Raw genomic sequence first — 23,787 nt, 5'->3', positions numbered from 1 at the left:
GCTGGCAAACTTAATTAAGAAGTCTGATTCAGATCTCTCAAGAATTTGATACATGTATAAGTATTGTGTGGATTTGTACCTTTTATAAATGTTTGTGTGTAGCCTAGGATAATTTTGTGTTTCAGCACAAAGTTTTTGTCTTATTTTTTGTGTAACAGGTATTTCCTGCAGCCCAGAGACAATGGTAACAAATCATTGAAACCTGATGACCTCGGTTCCTTAAGGTTAAATGTGGTTTACACTGAGGACCATGTTTTTTCCTCAGACTATTACAGTCCACTTAGAGATCTCCTGCTAAAATCTGCAGATGTTGAGGTAATTTGCTTGCACTGCTTGTTGTTTACCTGCAGGTTGTCCTCACGGGGGTGTCTGACTATTTGTCATTCTCTTGATGGTACCTTTTCTGTGTAAATACCAGAGACTTCTGCTTCTTCCTCTTTAGACCTGATGGCCTTGTTAAGCTCTGCATACCTCTGATACATGTTTTCAGTCTTTGCAGAGAAGATCTCTTATCTGCATGCAGTATGGTGGGTGAAGGCACACCCAGGAACACCAATAGTTTCAGCAGCAGCATATTCTCCGTGGTTTTCTAATTTTAGATGCGAAAATGCAAAGTAAACTTTAGTCTGATCAACAAACAGAGGCCCAAAACAACAACTAGAACCCACCTTCAAAAAAAAACCAACCCCCCCCCAAAACCCAAAAAAACAAACAACAGCAAACCCCCAAAACAAACAAACAAAACCCAACCCAGAACCCACACAAAAACCCCAAACCCCAACAAACCCAAACCAAGACGTAATCCTGAAATGTCAGAAGGCTGGACCATGTATGCCATTATGTATACTTTTAGCAGTTGTAACAGTGCGTTTCTTTTTTCAGTACGTGAACTAGCTTCTGTACCTACACTGACTTGAAATGGAGAAGGGTTAGAGTTCTCTACTTGCTTCCAAGGCAACAGTGACATTCAGTGAAAAGACACCTATTAAAAATGGGGGAGGAAAAAGAGACTGTACTATAATGGTTTTTAAATTGCTGCCCTCTTGTGATCAGATCTTAGAGCCAACAAAAAATAACATAGTGCCCACCCATGGTATGTACAGGCATGTTTGGGTGACTGGCTGGTGCAACTGTTGTGTGGGGTTCACCACTAAAGGAGCTAAGGGATAAAGAAAGGGTGCTTGTTCTGGAAAGATCTCTGAAAGTTTTTCTTTCTTTCCACTCTTCAGCCTGTTTCAGCATCAGCTGCACACATTTTGGGTGAAGTTTGCAGAGAAAAACAAGAAGCAGCCATACCTCTTGTCAGGCTTTTCTTACACTATGGCAGAATTGTGCCTTTCATAAGTGCCATTGCAAATGCTGAAGTGAAGAGAACTCAGTAAGTACCAAAACCCAAATTACTATCAAACATACCTACTCTGTACAGGCTAAGGTTAAGATCCTCTACCGAGGTTGTAGAATTGCATGTAATTTCCTCCCAGTTGACTGGCAGAATGCATTTGTAAATGCATTCACTGCTCCAGAGATCTGGTTATCCTGATCTTAGGAGGAATTCTCGTCATGTTTTGCAAAATCTACTTGCAAGACTGTTATAAAGTCTGAAACCAGGGATTTTCAATCTTCACAGTCTTAATTATATTTGATGATAACTGTGAAATTCTACAGTACCTTCAGCTGTTCATATGAAATCATTGCAGCTTTATAGGGTGCTAATAAATCATCTAGTGCTGATTAAAAGTGTGTGTAGAATTTGTTCAAAACAAAGTTTCTTCCTAATCATGAATATTTAAGGCAATCTGTGTGTCTAATCTTTCCAATTAGAGGGCTGAAGAACCCAGATAGGATTGGATCTGGCAGTGGATAGCAGAAAATAAAACATTTTTTTCTGGTCACTTCTTATAAGTCTTGTTAGACTTACTGGTCAGCTGACACTTTAGTAGTGTAAGATCTAGTATTCACACCAGGCAGGTCCTAAAGAACATTTGTTGCCACAAGCCTCATGCCTGTGTTGTCATGCTCTTGACTGACAGTAGAAGGGACAATTGGATTTCAAGAATGACAGATACTGACTTTATTTTGTGCTGAGGAAGCTGTTAAAGTCTTTGTGTGGGTTGGCTTTTTTCAGTGTGTCTGGGTGATAGAGTGTTTTCCTTCCTTTAGGTAGGTGTGTTTTATTCTTGCTGCAGGTTGGCTGAATCAGCTTGGTTGCTGCAGTGTGAGGAAATTTGCTGCTAGTCAGACACGTTCCTGTGATAATGAAGTAAAGACAGGGTTTGTTCTCAGGGCTTTCTGGCATTGGGAACAGACAGTGAGCTTACTTTTATATGAAACAAAACAATGTATCAAGCAAATGAATTCATCCTGTTAGTCACTGGTTGTAAATGGGTACAACTGTGCTAAGCTAGAAACAAGAGAAAATGCATTGGTGTATGTGCAATAACAAGGAAATAACTTCATATCCAAGTCTGTTGTCAGTAGGCACAGATCTTTGATCCTATGGGTTGTTGGGTTGTAGATGAGAGCATTGATTATATACCTGTGTAACAGAAATTACTACACAAGGAATTGCAAGTACAAAATTAATATGAAATTACTTGCATTCTCAAAATGCAAGTAATACTAAAAAAAAGTACACCTCGCAGTGCAGCTAGCCAAGGCTTAATGAATTGCAGTTGGTCATACATCTAGTAGAATAATAATTCTATGCAAGTGGCTTTTCAGAAAAACAAGTCTGCATGGCATCAGCTGTCCACATAGTTCTCAAGGCAGAACTGGAATCTGCTCTGTGCTTAATAGTGTTATCTTAGGATTGTGTTGTAAGTCACTTAGATGGCTATCTCACTGGAATGGTGCTTTCATCTCCTTCCCATCTTACAAATAGTACTTCTTTTGTGGGAGAAAGTAGTAGGTCATGTGTGAAGTCCAGTGTTCTTGTGAGTCTACTCAAGTTTACACTGTTCTTCTCTTGCACGAGGTTTTCCCTCATCTACATTGTAAACCCCTTTGATTTGGGCCTGCCTGTTGCCATGTGTTTGGATGGTGCAGTGACCACAGTATGCTCATACAAAGAAGAAAATCTGTCATCCCTCCAGGCTTGCCATGATTACTGTTTCTCGGTTACTTGGAAGTACACTAAATGCTATGTGTCTGCATTTAATGGCAGGCTGGTGTCAAAGGGAGCTTTTGCTGTGCATTTGAACCTAGCCTGCCATCACCTTTCACCACTTTTTTTATTTCTCTGTATTAGCAATTTATTACAGAGAGACTAAATTACAGAAAATTGTTCACTTCCAGAGATCCAAACACCATTTTCAGAGGAAACTCATTAACTTCCAAGTGCATTGATGAGACAATGAAACTGGCAGGGATGCATTATCTGCAAGTTACACTGAAGCCAATTATAGATGAGGTAAGAGCAGTTTAGACTGTTTATTTGATAGAATGTCACTTGTAAAAGGCCTTCACAGAGCAGATACTGTTTATTCCTTCCTGTCTGGAGATGAGTTTGTAGGAATAATGCTTAAGAGCCTGCTTCTGTGTTAAAATCCTGTGTTCTAGTTTAGCCACAGCTGAGTCACTCAATTCAGAAATGTTGGATTGCTCTGAAGGAAGAAGAAAGTTTCTATTTATTTAACTAAAGTACTCTGGTTTATCAAATCTAACATTTATATTCTTTCTGAGAAATTAATAAAGTAATAACTTAGACAAATAAAGAATATTTTCATCTGAGAGCTTCTGGGAAGCTGTAAGTAATAGAGTTAATCCAGTGGGTATAAAGAAATACAATTATTCTTAGATAACAGTGTATGATGCATGTATTATAACAGTGGTTTATTATCTATCCAGTCCAGAATGGTGGATGTGGGTATTTTAGTGCAGTAATTGGGCAATAGTTTGAAACCACAGACTTCCTTTAAATGATTTGGCAATTTCTTCAACTATTATTTTAATGTTTCATCAGAAAATGTTAAGCTTTTGAAGAATATATATTAAAAAAAAAATCACATGCAATTTGCTTTCAATGCCTTGAAAGAGAAAAAATGCGATTTATAAAGTTGGTGTTTGCTTTGTACCTCAAAAAACTAACAGATTATGCTTCTTACAAAACTTTTTCTATTTGAAACTAAGCTGGTATGTTAATTGTGCACTTTATTTTTTTTTCCCTAGATCTGCCAAGTCCACAAAACCTGTGAAATCGATCCTGTGAAACTGAAAGATGGTGAAAACTTGGAAAATAACAGGGTATGCATGATATTTTGAAGATCTAATCTCTGTTTACACTATCAAGTTTAACTGAGATCCTCAGATGTTTGGTATTGCAAATAATTTTGGAAGCTTAACACTGGAAACTGTTACAATTATTTTACAGTGGGTTTACATTATGCCATGAATACAATATCTTTAGAATGTTAATCGCTTCCTCTCCTGCCCTTGAGGACAAAGCTACCAGCCCATGCCTCTGCTGGTGGCATAGAACATGGTGCTATGAAAATTAACCATGTGCCATACAGCCATATCACTTCCTGTTTGGTTTTGATAGGAACAGAATATGTGCATTTACCAGGGAAAGTATCATAGAGCGTGAGATTTATTTTGCAAGTATATAATGCTGAAAGTGAGAGTCTTTTAATGATGCCGTTATGCATAAAACGAGGAATAGTGCCACTTTCCACAGCATAAAGTGATACTAATTACTGTCATGGTTATTGCATTTTTCAGGAAAACCTGAGGCAATATGTTGATCGAATTTTTACTGTAATTACAAAATCTGGTGTAAGCTGTCCTACAGTGATGTGTGATATTTTCTTTTCATTGAGAGAATCAGCTGCCAAACGTTTTCAAGGTGAGTTTCTAGATGCTGTTTTATTTCACATCACTAGTAACTTCTAAGTGTAGACAGGCAGGCAGTCTGCATGATCCTTGATGGATTTTGTGGTTGAACAATAGCTTATCCAAAATACCATTTGGAGTGTGTATTAATGTTTTCTCCCCTCCCTTGATTGTTTTACACAAAGAACACAGATTTTAATGATTGTAAGAGTTTGCTTTTAACATCATTCAAAGAAAAGCATTTTAAAAGAGCATTATTTATGGTTTCAATATTTGCAATGTATGCTCAGTTTTCAAATGTTCACGTTTTTGTAATGGCTCATTCTGCAGACTCCATGCAGCTGGCATATTTTCTGGTCTTAGGTCAATCTGTAAGTAAGACTAACCTATAAATTACAGGAGTTACTACAAGCTCACTGCCCTACAGGGCCCATGCGCTACAAAGATTTTTCTGGCTGTCAGGAGAATTCTTTCAGCCAATTTCTTGTTGCTTTGACTGTGGGAAGGAGCTGGCAATATAAAATGAATTGTGCAAAACAACCAACCTATGTATTTCCATGAAGGGAAGCAGATTATGATAAGGGAGTTTCAAAGAGTAGTAAGAGTTCAGCGTTTAAACAGTCACTTCATAGTAGAGAAGCTCAAGCAGAAAGCCACTGACTCTGCTGTTATGCTCTTTATATAAAAATAAATAAACAAACCCATATTTTCTGTAACTACCAACCAGAATAGGTACATTAAGAGTCTGTGCAGCACTTGTCCTCAGGGCTATATTGAGATAACTGAGAGTTGGCCTCAGTGCTGAACAATTCATAAACTGTGGAAATTATTCATCCTGCTTTAGTAGCATAAAGGGAATAGCAGATGTTTGAATGAAATTCCCTGTGTGACAGAAAAGTGAATGGTGTTTTCCTTGTAGCCTGTGTTACGAACTTGCTTCTTTTGAAGATCTGCCATTGACGTTTCTTTGGTTTATGCTAGCTGATCTCTGGATCCGAATTCTCCAGCATCCATTAATCCTGTAACTTGCAAATACGTACATTTCCAGCACTTGCTTGAGAGAGCTTTCTGAAGGCATTCTGATCATTTCAGAAGGTTTTAAGGAAGGATTATTGAAATGCTGAGTAGAGGTCTTTTTTTAATAGGTGACCTAGATGTGAGGTATACAGCTGTCAGCAGCTTTATCTTCCTGCGATTCTTTGCTCCTGCCATTCTTTCTCCAAACCTTTTTCAGCTTACACCACACCATCCAGTAAGTACTGTATTTTTTTTTTCTGGCAATGTACGTGGTTCTGTCACCATAGTCTGTCTATAAAGATTATTTCTTCAGTTCTTTAATAGTCTTTAGAAGAAGTACCTTTATTAGTTTGATCTGCTGTACCTGTCTTGGATATGAAGCATATATTAAATGACTATGTATGTGAGAACTTGGGAGATATGGGAGGAACAGACAAACAAGGTAGGTGGTCTAAGATGCTGTGGGAAAGATTATCACTGGCTTCATTTTTGTTGCATTACATTAATACTGGATTGATTGTCAGCAACATGAGAAACGTTTTGGATGTTAAACTGTTCATCCAAGAATTTTAGTAGCTGTTCTTACTGGGAGTGGAGAGGATCTAGACGGTCTTAAAGACACAAATCTCCTTTTTTTATTTTGCAAGTGATTGCCTTTTGGTCTCTGAAGAGCAGTAAGGTAGCCATGAATCATAATAACTTGAGTCAAACCCTTTTTCTCTTTTTTTGCTGTGGTGTTTTACTGGGTCTTTTCTAATTTTATGTTATTCGTCTGAAAGTGAAATAAGAAATGTAGTTTACCTTCTATTCCATATTTTAAATAGCCAGTCCATATAATATTGTTCTCTTTCCTAGGACCCTCAGACTTCTCGAACTTTGACGCTTATCTCTAAAACCATTCAAACATTAGGCAGCCTATCAAAATCTAAGTCTGTAAGTATGCTGTTTTCATTTAAAGGCTTAATTTAGAAAAGTGATTTTCTTTTTTTTTTTTTAAATAATATTTTATCACTCATTGTAATTAAGCCTTTAAAATGCTTGAGTTGCGCTAGGCTTATACAAAACTGTTTATGTTTGCCTTGATTATAAAGCCTCTCATGCTCACAGGAAAATTAAATCTGTCTTAATCTGAACTCAGTTCCAGTAAAGCAAAATTGTGTAATCAACCTAGAAATCTATTCCAAGGCTCTTCATTCCTTCCTTATGGAAGATAGTGATCAGTAAAACCTGTAAGTTCTCTACTTGCCTCTGGTACACGATAATAGCTCTACAGGGCTGATTGTTTCAGTGTTTTAAAGCTTAGCTGAGGAGAATCACCCAGTAAGGGTGAGGGCTGTGCTTTTCTTTCCATACCAGTTGGGTTTTCTGCCAGTCAGTGGAGAAATTAAATCTAGACACCCATGCTCCTAGGTATTTGATTCAAGTAAAACTTGTGTTCCTAAGGCACCACACTACTGTTTGGGGTCACTGATGATCTAGTTAGGATTCACAGAGGCAACTGTAGATGAATCTGTGCCTTGATTATGAATCCTTTAGGACAGTAGAATTCATTCTCCCACGTCTTTTGGCAGCATCTTTCAGTTCCAAAATTAGAAGCCAAGGCAGAAGTTTGATGCTTTTGAAGATTGTGTTATTAACTGTAGAAAATTAATATTTGAAATGCATTCTGCTACCTTATTGAAATAAAAATGTGGTACTACTGAATGTGTGCTGTACAATATGAAAGCAGTGCTTTGCTTATTTTACCTCTGGCCAGAAAAAAGCCCCACTCTTATCTCTGATGGCTTGCCTCACGGTCTACTGCTGTTAACAATAGTATTTTCTGAATAAACTGTATTATGATAACTATGGTTTTGGCTTTGTATTTCAGGCCAATTTCAAGGAATCCTACATGGCTAGTTTTTATGACTATTTCAATGAGCAGAAATACGCAGATGCAGTAAAAAATGTAAGTAAGGCACGTGGATGTTCTGAGCTAATATTCAATAAACCTACCCAATTATGTGCATGTCAGCAGTTGAATCTTTTTGGATCTACTTCTACTTGATTAGATTGGATTAACAAACTGCTGTTGAGAGCATGACGTGCATGCTTTATAGGATGCTGCAGATCTGTAATGAATATTGTTTAACCTAAAAGGAAGTGAAAGATACGTATAACAAAGGAAAAGCATAAGAAATGTTGCTCGTCTGCAGTTTTTCTGCTTAAGATCTTTTGTGCCATTTTTTAATTTACAACCCAGGACCTCCCCCCCACCCCCAAATTCCTCAAGCTTCTGCCATTAAGTTCTGTTTAACTACATTTATAATATTTTCTTGTACAGCTCTATGCCATACAAATGTTGAAGATTTTAGTTTGGGTAGTGCAATCCTGCCATTTTTATCTCTACTTGTTGTTCATCGTTTAGTTTCTAGATTTAATTTCGTCCTCAGGAAGGAAGGATCACAAGAGCATAGAGCAGCCTATATTGCTTAAAGAAGGGTAAGCATGCATGTGCAACAAAACCACTTGTGTGTTTGCTACTATTCTAAGGCAGTGATCTTTTTCCGCCCCTCCCCCCTATTGCATCCATGCATTCAGCAAAGAGTATAGAAAAATTCTTGCGTTGCTATTTCTGCTCTCTGGCTACTATAACTGATTTTGCCATCTTTTCATTTGGTTTGAACGTCTTAATTTCAGTATGTTTTTAAATAAGTGGAGGAAAAAGAAGCCTGTGGGACTTAATTAACATAGCTAAGGCAAAATAAGTTAAATCAGAATGATGTTAAAATCAAGCTGCTTTCTTTGTTTGTTTTTTTTTTTTTTCTTCTCTGAACTGCAGTGAATAAAAGCTCTAAAATTCTATTGTGAAGGCACATACTGAATATCTTGGTGAGGGCAAAGCCTGTGAATGGAATTTGCTTTTGCTGCCCTTGTAAGATCCATATGCTAATCATTATTATTGGAACTAGGTGATATTTAAGGTCCCTTCTAACCCAAATTTTTCTATGATTCTATGATTGTCATGCCCATTTGGAGGGGAATTTGTGATGTACTTGAACAGTTTTAGTGCTTTACTTTGTTTGGAAGCATGTTCCATATGCCATATTAGTTTTAGATACCAGTTGTTGCCATTTTTTGTGTTACTTACCTGACTTGTGATATTGAAGTGCACTTGGAAACAACTTCTTTGAGCTGGGAGGTAGAAAGTAAAAAATCCAGATTCTTACTGTCAGAGCTTAATAAATTGAACTAGTGATTGAAAGTAAGCTTTTATGGTAGCTCCAAGTCATGCAAAAATTAGGGTTTTGGTGAGAACATGACTACCCCTTTCAGTTAACCTATGCAATTCAATTCACTTCTCTAGTAAGCATCTGCCCCTAGAAGCGAGCTTGTCTAATTTAATTCTGTAGCTGTATCATTCTTTTGGTTTTGAAAATCAACTTACTGTTTGTAACATTTTCCCTGTAATTCTGAAACGTTATTTTTTTCTGCCTCTGTCTTTCTTTTGCTCCTGTCTGATTTTTTTCTGTCTTTTCTTGCTCGGCCTGTGGCTGCTGTTGTAAGGACTCTTAAACTAACAGTAAAGAAAGTTGATGGTAATAGTTCATGCAGGTAAGATGGTAGGGGCAGTTGGTGCTTTGCTGTAGCGAAGGCTTCCAAGCAAGGCTGACAGCATGTCCTTCCTTCACAGCAATAGACTTGTCTGACTTAACTTAGGGGAGGAAATACACTGTTTAACAATCCTGAAACGCCTGTGTAAATCCAACAGAGAACATTTTGTTACCTGTTTCTTGATATTGACCAACTCTTATTTATTTACTTGCTTACTTAATTATTTCCCTTCCTTAAACATGATGTAAATAGAGAATAAAGGACTTTTATGTTTGGGCAGAGGCTTCAAGAAGTATTAAAATTTGCTTAACATTCAGTGTATGCAATATTCCCAGTGAGCTCTCTGGAAGTAATTAAGAAATGGCTTTACATTTTCTAGGCACTTCTTACGCAGCATTCATGTAAATTGTTCTCAAGGTTGAGCGGTGGCCTTCAGCTGTCTGTTTTTCCTGGCATTTTGTATTACTGCCATGTTCTGTCTTGGGGAGTGGGTGGGAATTTTCACAGCCTTTGATTTGATTCTTCTCCAGATTGATTGGCTGGTTCATCAGGTTTCTGTCTGCAATGTTTGTTTGGGTGTTTTTTATCTCTTTGCTCCTATTAAGTGTATCTAGATGGAAACCTATTGCATAAAGTGCTTTTGAATGAAGGTACAGTACCAAAGATTAGTCACTGGCACTTGAGATTGTTGGCATTCATTATGCCATCGCTGCTTAACAGCTGTCTGCCTGATTCTTTCCAAGAGGAAGAGGATTAAAAGGAGAACTAGCTCTGGCCTTCTTGTAGGAGAAAGGAGCATGATGATGTTTCCAGGCAAGGCCAAGGCAGATCCAAACTCAGGTCTACTGTAAACATGAGAAGCAGCAGGGTTTCCATCACTGAAATGGGGTTCAACTTAGACTTTTTTTTTTTTTTTTTTTTGCTTTGTGCTTCTGACCATTTGTTCTGACTTTTCACACATTCTGTGAATGTTAGAAACAAAGAAATCCTGTAAGTTGACCTTTATAACATCTGTGGCTTTGAATGCTTGTCACCTATCTGTGGGAAATAAAAGCACAATCTTCTATTGGCTATGTCATCTGTGAAGAACGTAATTAGAAGTATGCTCTTAGCTCTGCAGTATGGAGGTGGCATTTTTCAGAGGGAGGGTCTGTAGGAGTTAACAGTTTTAAGTCACCTTTTAAATTCTGGTATGAGAAGGAAGAGAAACTAACTTGATGATCATATCATCCTTTGAAATTTACCTTAACCTCAAAATACGATGACTACTGCCAGTGAGCCTGGTGATGACCTGAATCATATGGTCCTATTCAGTATTTCTCAAGTAATCCAAGATTAAGGACTGAGACAGTAACCGTCTGACCATGTTAAGAATGTGAGAGGTGTGTAACTATAGGAGGTTTTAAGAAAAATCTGTTGCTGTATACAGTCCTTGTTAGCTTTCAGCCACACAGCTTGGAATGGATAGCAGGCACCAGCCCAGCTGGTTGCAAAACAGTTAGGAGAGTGAAAGAACTTGGGTTTCTCTCTGAGCTTTAAACAGATCCACAGTTGAGTCAGATGCAATATAGTTGTTTCTGACTGAAGATACCAGAGGAGAGAAACACTGTTAGCTGTTCCAAGCATTTTAGCTCTGCGATTGAGAATATTCAACCAAAGCACTCACTGTTCTCTGTGTGCTCTTTGTGCTGTATAGTGCCTTCCTACTTGATAAAAACTACTCTGTAGTATGTAGTTTTTACTCGCTCCATTCTACAGTTCTCTGTATTTGACACAGTAGCTGGTGTAATGTGTAGAGTAGCTATTACCAACTCTCTACTGCATATGCATACACATTTTTTTCCACAAAAATGATGCTGAGCAGTATGAAGTCGCTAGGCTTTCTAAAGTCACCTTGAAGCTTTTGGATTGATTTAGTGGTTAGGAGGGTGGTGGATGCATCACGTTTTCTTGTAAGCTAATTCAGGTTTGAAACTAATTGAAACTGACAACTCACTCAATGAATGCCCCTCCTCTGCCAAGACAGGAGGATGAAGGGCTCTAGCTTTGAGCAGTCAGATTGCTTTGTATGTTACTGAAAATGCATTTTCAACTGCAGCATCGATATGCAATGGCAAATGGAGCTGTGGATATCCTGATTTTGTTTCTAGAGCTTGGGAGTGACTAAAGCATGTAAGGGTACAGTCCCAGATGACTTACACCTGCCTTTTAATTATTAAACATACTATAAACCCTTTGGGCTTTCTCACAGTTTAAAAAAGAAAAATTGAAGGTCAAGCTTAGCAGAGCAGTACTAACCATGTTCTGCCCTTTTACTGCTGTTGTAGGTAACCATTTAGCTGGACTGGTACCTGAGGAAAGGGCACAAACTGCAGTTCAGCTAACTAACTAGAACACCTATGTAGACTACAAGTCAAGTTACATGTCTTGCCCCTCTTACCTAGATCTGGAAGGAGGACAGCTTGACTAACAAATGCACTAAACCTATCCAAATGCAACTTTTCTTTCCTTATCATGACAAGGCCTCAGTAATTAGAGAACACTGTGTGTCCCCTCCTAAAGCTTTGCAAGTACCATCATGTATGTATGTGTATATATGCATATATGTATGTATCTATATACATAAATGCATATTTTATATGCATGCATATATTTATATGCATAGATACGCAAACTCTGATGTATTGTAATAGCTGTTGTCCTGTTTACCAGGTTCATGATCAAGAGAGCACAAGGAAGAAAACGATTTGGTATGAAAAACTTCAAGAAGAGATGGTTTCGCCTGACAAACCATGAGTTTACCTACCAGAAAAGCAAAGGTAACAAAGGTCTCGACAGTCTGTTTTTCATGCATTAAAGCAAAGATTTAATGTAAGGGTTGTGTAGGAACAAAAGTCTGAGATACAGGTCTGTAACTATAGAAGGCACTGCTCAGGCAAGTCTGTCATCCTGTATGTTCTTGCCCTGTTTTTATTATGTATGTAATTTCTGTTAGAGAAACTTCTTGGATAGCAGAGTAACCCTATAAATTAGCAGAATATTTGGTAATACTTGTCTAATATCAGTCATCAACATCATCGTTGGGTTTCACAGTTACCTAGTAAATTGTCAAAGGAAACAAAACTCAGGATGCAAATACCTTACATTCAGATTAGGGGTTTATTAAGTAAACATTCTCAGATGCATCTAAGCTGGTTCCCGTAAATTCTGTAGCATTGGCACAACTGTCTGCAGTAGGCAGGTTTTGCAGGTTCTAAATGTGCAAAAATGTGTTCACATAATGTTGCTTAATACCAAGGATTTTGTTCTTCACAAATTTTTCCTGTCTGTTCAGTAGCATACAACAAATACCACTTTCTTCCATTATGTAAATACATAGGGAGTGAAAAAGATAATGAAATACGTTCAGATCATGCATGCCAGTCATCATTTCACACTCAGCTTTGAGATCTTACATCATCACCATCAACCTAGTTCAGTTAAGCTGACAGGAATGATTTCTTTCATTGACACCTTCTCAGGAAATAAATACAGTGCATCCTGCTGCAGTAGTCAGTTTCTAAGAGGTTTGCTAGCACAGCATAGTGCAGCTGCAAACAGAAATGAGCTGAAGATAATGCTTAAGGACCATGCTAGTAAATCCCTGCCAAGTGAAAGATTTTTTTTATTATGCAGTCAAAATTATCTTCAAAAGTACTGGAGCCGCCCTTAGAATAAGGACAGAGGGCAAAGTTGAGTTGTGAATAAGCTGCTCAGTATCTCTCTGTGTGTATTCTGCAGGCGATCACCCTCTGTGCAGCATTCCAATTGAAAACATTCTGGCAGTGGAACGGCTGGAGGAGGAATCTTTTAAAATGAAAAATGTAAGTAGGTCATCTTCATTAATGTACTTGTTAGGCTGGTCTACATCCACCAGCCTAATCGCCTTTTTCCCTTCTGTAACCTGGATTGGGTTTCTATTGAAAGATGTACAACCGCAGCTGCTCGTTCTGTATATAGTAGCAGGAGTTTCCAAAAGTACAGCCCATTCAGATTCTTAACAGCCCAGTCAGCAGTCTTTGGATTTCATGATCTGCAGCACACTCAGTACTGACCACTGCTGATCAGCTGTCTGGGCTCCATAATGTCAGACACAGGTAAGATGATCAAGTCCCTGCCCTTTCTGTCGGACCTCTCTGTTGGGAAGGAACTGGCTGCTTATAATTAGGAAAGAACACATCTTTTTTCATAGCTATCAAGGCTTCTTTATTGGCTAATGGAAGTGCATGCATATATATATATATATATATATATATATATTTGAGTTAAGTCATGCTCTGAAACAACATTTTGATGGCCACACTAGGGAATAAAACACAGATCATGCATGGAACACTTCTGCCAACTTCTGTATGTGAGATAAACCATCCATTGTATAAGAACAGCTCTTAGACATGATCGTTTTAGGTGACGTTGAAAACCTTTTTCATACTCTTCTGTTTGTAAAGCTGAGTAGAGTCCTTTATGAGTTAGCTTTCCTGCATTTAAATCTCTCCTGTTATTTATACTGCTTGTGAACACCAGGCACAGTGGTGTTCAAAACTGCCCTAGGTACTACTTTCCTCAGGCAGCACATTATGAAAGTGAAATACAGTGCTTGGCTTCTGAGGGAGCTGATGGAAGTTATTGCTAGGCCACTCTCGATCATCTTTGGTAAGTTGTGGGCAACAGCAGAGCTGCCTGAGGACTGGAGGAAAGGAAATGTCACTCCAGCCCTCAAAAAGGGCAATAAGGAGGACCTGGACTGGTCAGCCTCACCTCCATCCCTGGGAAGGTGATGGAACAATTTATCCTTGGTGCCATCTCAAGGCATATCAAGGATAAAAGGGCCATTAGCAGTCAACATGATTTTTCCAGGTGGAAATCATGTTTGACCAACCTGACAGCTTCTAGGGCACATCTTCATTGTACCGTAGCTGGCTCTGGTGTTTATAACTCATGTTAATAATGTAGGCAAAAGCAATCAAACTGCAAAACAATTCTCAAGTTATCAGAAGGCATCTGTAATGTGATGGACTGTTGCCAACTGTACCCTACAAAATAACTTGACTGAACTAGAAGTAGCCATGTGATCTCACTGTATGTGGGGAGAAGTTGATCTGTAATACTGGTCAACTCTTCAGTGATAGCAGTCTTTTAACTTAAGTTGAATTGACTGGGCTAGAATGCATCTAAAAGAATTCTTAATTGTGAAGATTTATTATAGGGATTTTTTTTTTTGTTAACATCAGAAACTGTGTGCTATTTTGGTTGCTTAAATTTAGTACTACCCAAAGAAATGAAGGTGACTGTGTCCAATCCTGAAAGTAATATTCAGAATCTTTCCATAAGCAGTAGAAAATACCATTATCACTGTCCTGTGCTAATACAGAATCATTTATCTTGCCATACATAAATATAGTGCATCCAGAACAGAACTCTCAGAGCACCACAGCAGATGTATTTGCAGTGGATATTCTATCATGGGTGCTAAGTGTGATTAAAGGTCCACATTTTGTCTAAATATTGTCCATGTATCTGTACTCTGAAGTGCACCAAGTGTCTTCCTCACTCCTCATAAATCTGCATGTCTGCCTGTCAGTGAGGCCAGTAGCCTTCATCTTAACTTAAGCACAATCTGGGGGTTTGTGGGGGTGGCTGTAAGTAGTGTTCAGGTTTTCTGTGTTGTTTGAGAAGCAACTGGTGGGTTTGGTGTAGTGTAAAGGTCTTGCAACCACTTGAAATTCTTGGCTTAGTTATAGGCTTCTCAGTAACTGTTACCATATGTTAGTTCACTTAGGTTGGTATCGCCTTACACAAAGCCATACTCTTCAAATCTGTTCCTTTGTTGTAATGCAGAAGGCTCCATTTACCCCATCAGAACATTAAAATTCTTTTCCCTTTAGCTCTGTGTTAACTGAGGGTTGAGCAGCATGCTTCTGCCTTGCTTGTTTTTACCTTCCCTATTCCCTAGACTCAAATTTCCACTTGTCCTGAAAAGAAAGATTCTCTACGGTGTGCATTTTGGCAGTGCTGGACTGATTGCACTGGCAGCTCCTATACTGCTGTTGTGCTTCACCTTTCTAATTATTGTCTGACATCTGTAATGATACTAAATCAAGGGAAATGACTGCTGGAGCTTTCTCTTTCCTCTTAGAAGAGGCACTGTAATTAAAAAAACCTGTTCATTCACAAATTAGTATATGTAAATGTCACAGGAGAAGAGGAGATTGGCCCTGGTGCCAGTCTGCAACGTTTTCCTGTCCAACTAGGTGTAAAAATCAGGCCAGTGTTTCAGGTCTTTGCAATAGGCAAAAGTGAGTTTCAGTTTTGGTGAGGTTTTTGATTTGTTGGGATTTGTGTTTTGTGTTTGTTTGGCATTTTTTTTATTTGTTGGGCGGGGGGGGAGTTCGTGTGAGGCATTTGGGGGGCTTTTTGTGTCTTTTTGTTTTTTCTCTTTAAAGTATCACAGAGAAACCAGCTGTTTGGAAAATAATATTGCACATGATATGGACATTGTTCTTCACCGTGAGGGTGGTGAGACACTGGAGCAGGTTGCCCAGGGAGGTGGTAGAAGCCCCATTCCTGGAAGTTTTTAAGGCCAGGCTGGATGGGGCTCTGAGCAACCTGATCTAGTGTGAGGTGTCCCTGCCCATGGCCAGGGGGGTTGGAGCTGACTGATCTTTGAGGTCCCTTCCAACCCTGACAGTTCTCTGATTCTGTGTAACATCTAATGATTTGAATAATCAAACTGAGAAGTAGAGAGGGGAAGGATAATTTAGGAATACCTGAGAGAGAAGAAAGCCCATTAAAATTAAGTATTTGCAGAAGCTAGAGGAAATGAGGACGGTTGACCTTTGCCTGTCCAAAATTTTCAGTTAAGATCACAAACTCGAGCTTAGTTATCATCAGTGTGTGATCAGTATAACCAAACAATATGAAACTCCTTCAAGAGGAGAATGAATGTGATTGTACCACCTTTAGGTTGCAAGCTGTTTTCAACAAATAGGAAAGCTCTAATTTATGTTTTCAGCACCCAAGCCATAATGCAGAATTAATGTGTAATTGTTTGAACATTGATGATTAAAGAGAAACTGTATTGCTGTGATTTGCTTACAGCAGCTATAGTTAGATGCAGAAACATGGAAGTTATTGAAAGGAAGGAATCATGCTGAAGTAGGTGTTAAAAAGGTGTGTTAAAAAGCATATTAAAGCAAAGCCATGGATAAGACTGGGTCTACTCTCACTTTTTTCTGCCCCCTGCTGACTTAGTATTTCCTTTCAACCCTGCCTTAGGTTTCTCTGTCAGCCTTCCAAAACTTGGAGCTGCAGCATTACTAAAATTGCATCCCTGAGGCTGACAACAAATCTGGTTGAGGGCCAACCAGCAAGTTGATATTGTTTGTAAATCATCCCCTACAGGAACAGTATCTTACTCCTTGTACCAGGTGAAAGGTCTTGTTGTTTTAAGGGCAGATTTGCTGCTCGGTTTTATGTTGAAATGTATTTATTGGAGCATTCTTTTAAATTGCTGTTTTTTTCTTTAATAAATCATCAGTCAGGGCCCAGTCTTAGGTTCACTGACTCATTCTCGTTGTTCATTTTGTGATTTATTTCCTTATTTGCAGATGTTCCAGGTGATCCAGCCTGAAAGAAGAGTCCTGTATATCCAAGCAAATAACTGTGTGGAGGCCAAGGACTGGATTGATATCCTTACCAAAGTCAGCCAATGCAACAAGAAGCGCCTCACGGTTTACCATCCCTCTGCCTATCTTAATGGCCACTGGCTTTGCTGTAAAGCTACTGCAGATAATACTCCTGGCTGCACACCCTGCACAGGGTAAGGCTTGGTAACACGCTGTTGGTCTAGGTATTGCCAGGGTTATGTGCATCTCTGCAGCATGGCTTGCAGGTGTGTGATTACCAAGAAGATCTGCCAAGTGCACAAATGCTGTGGTGTTTAAGAAGGCCATTTTTTGTTGTTATTTCTGATAGTGTCAGTATCTGCGTATCTCTGTCAAAGTGTTGAAAGTTCAAGACATTAATAGGTGTTGACTGTGGGATAAGGTTCTTTGGTTCTGATCATCTGTCATTAGTAACTTCAATGTCCTGTTTGTAAAGTCCTGAAACAATCATCTGCTTCTAGATCTAATTGTAAGCTGACCTTTTTCTGAGGGAACCACTCCTGCTCTCTGTTAAATGAAGAGGTGTGCTGTCTGCTTCATAGGAAACAATTTTCGTCTAAAAGCCTGTAGTGTTCGTCTCAGAGTACAAGTCCTGGACAGCTGGGAGTTCAGTGCTTTGGCTCCTCCATCTGGTTAGAGCAGACTAATTCACCAGAATGTCAGGATACTTAGACAGTCCTCTCAAGTCAGAAAGAAAGCATACAGGATAAATCTAGTCATAAAGAAGTTTGAACTTGTCTACCTTTTCATTTGGAAAAAAATAGGAAGTTTTGAATTCTGTTTCACGGTATCTGTTGGCATTCATGAGTACTCACTTTACTGTCATCCTTAAGTGTGTTTTGTGCCACAACATACTGTTTAGCATATAACTTCTACCTTTCTTCCTGATGCCTTACAGAGGCCTTCCAGCAAATATACAACTGGATATAGATGGAGATAGAGAAACTGAGCGCATCTACTCTCTTTTCAACTTGTATATGCCAAAATTGGAGAAAATGCAAGGTGAGGATGAAAGATCATTGCATCTCCAATACACTTAGCAATGAAAAAAATTTGTATGTTCTAGCTAGGCTAGCCTTGTGAATCACATCCTAGAATACAGTGGCCAATATTTAACTTGTTTCCCCTTGTGATGTCTTGAGGCAGTTGTGTGAATTATTTTTAGTGCACTGTGCAGTCTCATAGTCTGTACAAAGTTCTTTGTGTAATAAATGGTTGTTCGAAATACGGTCTTGAGCACAGCATCCTAAAATAGCATAAGCACAGTGCATTGCTTGGATGCTCTGAATTGACAAATCAGAGTGTGCACTAAACCAGAAGTTTACTGATCCTGAAAAGAAGCTGCAGCAAAGTTGAGGTTTCAGTGGAACATGGTTTTGTATTACCAGAAGTCATGTGCACATTCCCTGATTCAGATCCCAAGAGCAGGCTGGACAAAAATGGTTTCTCTGGGAAGGCTTTTTCAGAATTATTAGCAAAAGATGACCTGTGGCTGTCTACAAAATGTTGAAAACTGAAGTTTGTGCTAGGAAACTAAGGAGCTGAGAGGAGCAGAGATGTGACATGAAGGATTAAAGAAGAGACAGCAGAGGAAGTTAGTACTGGTAGACATGCCAAGAAAAGTATCCGGTGTACACAGTGCCAGACTTGAAATCCCAATTTAGCACAGGGAGTGGCAGGGAAGCCTTCACTGTGGCACTTGTCTTTAAATAGGACTTTATTTTATAATATGAGATAAGCCAATGGTGTCAAGCACACAGATTGGAAAGCACTTTAATCCATTCTTGGCCGCCATGCAATTGCAAACTTAAGATCCTCACCACTTCCGAGCTGTCTGAGCCAAGTCCCAGCTTTCCCCTGTTCCGAATCCTCACTGCCAGAGCCAGCATCAAGTTGCAGTGTTGGGGAAAAGGATGCAGGTCTGACACAGTGCAGCAAGGGGAAGGTAACTCAAAAGCTCAGAATGAGGCAGCAGTAAAGCTAGGGGAAAATAGAGACAAAGTAAAATAATCTCTTTCCTCTTCTAATATGCTCAACTACAATCACAGAATGGTAGGTGTTGGAAGGGACCTCTGGAGACCATCTAGTCCAACACCACTGTTTAAAGTAAGTTCACCTGGAGCAGGTTGCACAAGATCAGGTCCAAGCAAGTTTTGAATATCTCCAATAAAGGAGACTCCACAACCTCACTGTTGAAGTGATCAATAATCAGTGTCCTGATGTCTTAGCCAGGAAGGCTGCCTGGTAGCCTAAGGAGGGAGTATGACTTGCCCCTTCTTATGATCTATCCTTAAACAGGCAGCCAGGAAATAATTGTGGCCTGTTCTGCTTTTGCTTCTTGTGTGAATCTTTTAGAGGTAGCATAGTAAAACATTTTCGGTGACCACTTCAACCTGCAATTATTTTGAAGTCAGTCTGTTGTCCAGTGCTGTACTTGCTGTTCATCTGCTGCTTTGAGATGCAACCTGTCCTTCTGACAAGTGAATTCTTGACTTTGTGCAGGCCAACCCTACAGCACAGTGGCAGTTAGGTCTGTCAGAGTTCCCAAAGCGTGTGCACAGGTACTGCTAGTGGTAACTGAGATGAAAGTATTGCCTGTGCAGCAAAGGGCAAGTTTGCACCAAGCCAGGAGCAGCTGCCAGCCTTGCTGCCCTTTCCTTACAAGATGAGGAGGGGGAGGGAATGGGCATGGGCTTACCAACAGCCCAGCAGAAGGACAGGGAACAGTTCTGAGGTGGTCATGCATAAGCAAACCAAGGAACTATATGAAGCCCAGACTAGGTATTTTTAGTCTACATGTCTTGCCTTTTTTCCCCTGCCTATCTAATAGCTATTCCTGTACTTATGTTTTTTTTCCTAGAGGCCTGTGGCAGCAAGTCTGTGTATGATGGACCTGAAGAGGAAGAATATTCCACATTCATCATCGATGACCCGAAGGAGACATATAAAACACTAAAGCTGATTATTGAAGGTGTTGGAACTTTAGAGCAGGAGCATGCTCAGTATAAGAGAGATAAATTCAAGAAGACAAAATATGGAAGCCAGTAAGTGTAATGGGTTGTCCAAACAGGGTAGCAGTCCTGGGAAATGGTATTTCCCTTGCTTATGTTCTGGCGTTCATTAATGTTTTTTTTTTTCTTTTAAATTCAGATTAATTCATAAAAATAAATTAGATGGGGTTTGAGATTTTGTTTCTTTGCGGGGGCGGTTGTTTGTTGAGGGGCATTGTTTTGTTTGGGTGATTTGGTTGGTTGGTTTGTTTCAATTTTGAAGCTCTGCTCATGGAGTGCATCCAGAAGACGGCATGTATGTGCTAGCTTCTTTTAGAGTGCTGGTTTAAAGATGGAGAAGAGTGGCTGGTAGAGCCACATGACTGTATTTTGTGTCCTCATAAATAAAGGAGTATTCTGCATCTGGCTTACAAAGCAGAGGATCAGTTCAATCAGTCTGTTCTTCCAGTTGGAGCAAGATGAAGTACTACCATTACAGTTACAACTTTAAAAATCAACCATAGGGAAAAGGATTTATCTGTTCACTTTCAGATCTGACATCTTGATGTGTTGACAGGAAACTCTATGTATAATACTTTTTCCTTTTTTACCTTTTATTTTAGAGAGCATCCCATTGGTGACAAGAGCTTCCAGACATACATTAGGCAGCAGTCAGAGATCTCGGCACATTCCATATGAGGTGCAACGGAATTCACAGGACAGTGCTGAAGAGTCGATCAGTGAAGCTAAATAGCAAAACAAAAGGGAAGCCACACATGTAGCAAAATGTATGGATAAGTGTCAAGCTTACAAACTTTGAGACTTGCTAAATGTATTCTCTTTTCAAGAAACTTGTAATAGTTGCTATGCACTTTATTCATCTGGTTATTCACAGATGATAAAACTCTGCCTTCTAGGCAGTTGTTGTCATGTGTATTTTTAAATTTGCTTTGGTTTCTTGCAATCTAGTGATCAGTTCAATGATCAAGGTGTGTGGACTTCATCTTGACAACTCCCATGCAATTCCTTCTGTTTCAGAAACCAAGCGTGCTGCTACTGTGCAGCATTTTCTAGAATGGTTGTTTGTTACTGTTTTTTGTTCCTGATTAATGTATATTATGCCACAGCCCTGCGTGTTTTCTTAGGAAAAGCTTCGTAACACTTCTAATGCCTGCATTTAGAAAAGCAGAGAAAAAACGCTCTGGTGTAGTCCCTTGCGTTGTAGCTTGTATTCTGAGCAGGCCTTTTGTTTTTACAGCAGCAGAGGTTTTGCTACATGTGCACAGTTTTTAATAGTAATTCAGATCTGAATGGTACTCATGATGTTTTTGAGATACAAAGTTGTTTCTCCAGACGCATTCAGCAGACTTTGGTTTTGAAGATGCAGCCTCGGTGGTATAATCAAACTGACTCTCACAAGTAAGAAGAAACAAATCCATGTCAAAGCTACATGTCTGTTATGCAGTCCAGCGCATGGTAATCTTTGAAAGTCTGCCAATTGAAAGGCAAGATAAGCTGATTTTGATGACCTTGTGCCACATCACCGAGAAGGATGAGTAGAATTCAAGTCTGGCAGCTGAAACATTGGTTCCCAGGCACAAAAGCCATCAAGATGGGTTTTCTCAGAAAGGATGCTTAAGCACTGGAGTCCAAGCTATTCTAGTACCACTTGCTTTTCTGGAAAATAGATTTCTACATTTCCAAAAGTGTTTTTAAATACTTTTTTAAAGAGACTTTGTTAAAAGAGATTTAGTATATTAACATGCATAATGATAACTTGTTAATATTCTGAGTGTAGTGAAAATGGAATATGCTGTGTGTGTCACTAATACCAACAAAAGTTGTTGAGGAAGGGAATAAAGATCTGCTAAATGTAAGATACATATTTATGTATGCTGTTTAGTTGTACACCCTAACTTTCCTTTGTCCAATTTAGAAACACCTAGCTTTGATAGCAACAGAAACCTGCATGATGGACTTCAAGCTTCTGTGGGGTAGAAGCTAGTGTTTGGTTTTAAACTGAATTGGAACAGAAAGCATTGAACTGTCAGTTTAATGTGAAGATTTCTGTATCTTTGCTTCAAGTATTACAGATTAACTGTGTCCTCATTGCATCTGACATGATTTAAGATGGGTGAAGTACTTTGAATGCCTCTGTCTGTTAAGTGATGCTCTTAGAAATGAGGTTTTCTTTTCGAGTATAGAGTAGACCACCTAGTAGATGATAAATGATCTTTTATTCATCTTCATCCAGCAGACCGGGGAAAGGGAAGTAATGAAGCACTGCCGAGATGCATTTTGAACTCCAAGCTTTTAGCTGCCATGAACTGCAATTTTTAACATGTATTTGTAACTTAATATTGTTTATAAAATACTAATGACCTGTAATGTGTGTTCTACTTGCCAATTAAAAGAAATGTTTTATTTCTGAAAACTGTGTGCACATTTGGGGTCTGTTTAGATTCATGGTGGCTACCAGGCTGCCTGTTGGCACAGCATCCGCTGTTCAGAGTTGGACAATGGATGGAGATCCTTGTGAATGTAAGCAAATTTCTTGGGGGTGTTGAGTGCCCTCATTGCTCCTTCTCCCATCCCCACACCTTTCCTTGGGTAAGCATTGCACCTGCAGGGCTCTGCAGTAGAACAGAGTGGGCACCTGAGACAGCCATGAACTATTCTAGCAAAGCAAGCAGTTATCGTTCAGCTAGATAAGCATCTTGAACTGATTCCTTGTGTTACTACACACCTGTTGCCCCTCAGAGGGAGGGAGGGATAAGACTGTGTTGAAAGAACAGAAGAAAAGGAGTTGAGAGCACAGCACGTGCATATTGGCTGATGAACCTATGGAACCACTACCTTTTTGAATAGGACCTATTCTGTGTCAAAACCTTGGGCATGATGAGGTTTCATAAGTCAGTCTTCTGGAGCTTACCAGTCCTCTCTGGATACTCATGTGAATTAAGCTTTGGATCTGAGGTGTTGTGTGACAAGCTGCACTCACTGGTTCTGTCAGGCAGAGTATGCAGGAAGGCTGGGCAGCAGCCCTTTTGGAGTAGAAAGCTGCTGACTGGCTCATTTCATGTGTGCTACTCTAGTTTGTGATCAAGGCAAATCCCACTGCTGTGCCATGTGTCTCTGTCACCAGAACACAGGCCTGTATTGCTGAGAAAATTCTGGAGCAGATCGTCTGTAGGGACACTCTAGCAGAGTGACAGTAGTGATTTAACAAGTAGACCACAGTGAGGAAAGAAAACCAAACCAATGGTGAAAGACACCTTCACCAAGATACTGGTGATGTGAACTTGACCACAATCACACAAGTGTGTGTTTTTGCTGAGGAATTTGAGAACCTTATTTTAAAAACAAGCAAGATTTTAAATAAGATGAGGTAGTAAACTGATACAGGATTTGTAATAAATGAGCAGAGTTAAATGCAAAATTACTGTAATACTACTCCCAGGTCTGTCTCTTTTACACTCAATCTCATTCAGAGTGTACAATCACCATGCTTTCCTGATAACATGTCTTGGCTTAAGTCAATAGGAAATCTTTAAAAGCTGCTTTTCTTAGAGCATAACTTAATTAACAGGGCTGGTGAGGGGGTTGTGTTAAAACTGCGCTTCCAGTACTTGCTTAGCCTCCATCTCCTGTCT

The 23,787-nt window shown here is 39.3% G+C and overlaps 1 protein-coding gene across 1 annotated transcript in view; it reads left to right on the top strand.

Moving 5' to 3' along the window:
* The window catches only part of RASA3 (RAS p21 protein activator 3), a 95,706-nt gene extending 74,793 nt beyond the window's left edge, over nucleotides 1–20,913 (top strand). Inside the window, exons 9-23 of the mRNA XM_054381381.1 lie at nucleotides 159–315; nucleotides 1,230–1,378; nucleotides 3,295–3,409; nucleotides 4,168–4,242; nucleotides 4,720–4,843; nucleotides 5,976–6,082; nucleotides 6,703–6,780; nucleotides 7,718–7,795; nucleotides 8,255–8,328; nucleotides 12,154–12,260; nucleotides 13,222–13,304; nucleotides 17,088–17,299; nucleotides 18,043–18,146; nucleotides 20,005–20,188; nucleotides 20,758–20,913. Of these exons, the coding sequence (XP_054237356.1) occupies nucleotides 159–315; nucleotides 1,230–1,378; nucleotides 3,295–3,409; nucleotides 4,168–4,242; nucleotides 4,720–4,843; nucleotides 5,976–6,082; nucleotides 6,703–6,780; nucleotides 7,718–7,795; nucleotides 8,255–8,328; nucleotides 12,154–12,260; nucleotides 13,222–13,304; nucleotides 17,088–17,299; nucleotides 18,043–18,146; nucleotides 20,005–20,188; nucleotides 20,758–20,833 (1,723 nt within the window). The 3' untranslated portion in view covers nucleotides 20,834–20,913. The remainder of the gene's footprint in view (nucleotides 1–158; nucleotides 316–1,229; nucleotides 1,379–3,294; nucleotides 3,410–4,167; nucleotides 4,243–4,719; nucleotides 4,844–5,975; nucleotides 6,083–6,702; nucleotides 6,781–7,717; nucleotides 7,796–8,254; nucleotides 8,329–12,153; nucleotides 12,261–13,221; nucleotides 13,305–17,087; nucleotides 17,300–18,042; nucleotides 18,147–20,004; nucleotides 20,189–20,757) is intronic.
* The last annotated feature ends 2,874 nt before the right edge of the window (nucleotides 20,914–23,787 follow it).

This window comes from Indicator indicator, chromosome 1 (assembly GCF_027791375.1).
Source record: "Indicator indicator isolate 239-I01 chromosome 1, UM_Iind_1.1, whole genome shotgun sequence".
Classification (NCBI taxonomy): domain Eukaryota; kingdom Metazoa; phylum Chordata; class Aves; order Piciformes; family Indicatoridae; genus Indicator; species Indicator indicator.
This window is presented reverse-complemented; position numbering and strand designations above follow the sequence as displayed.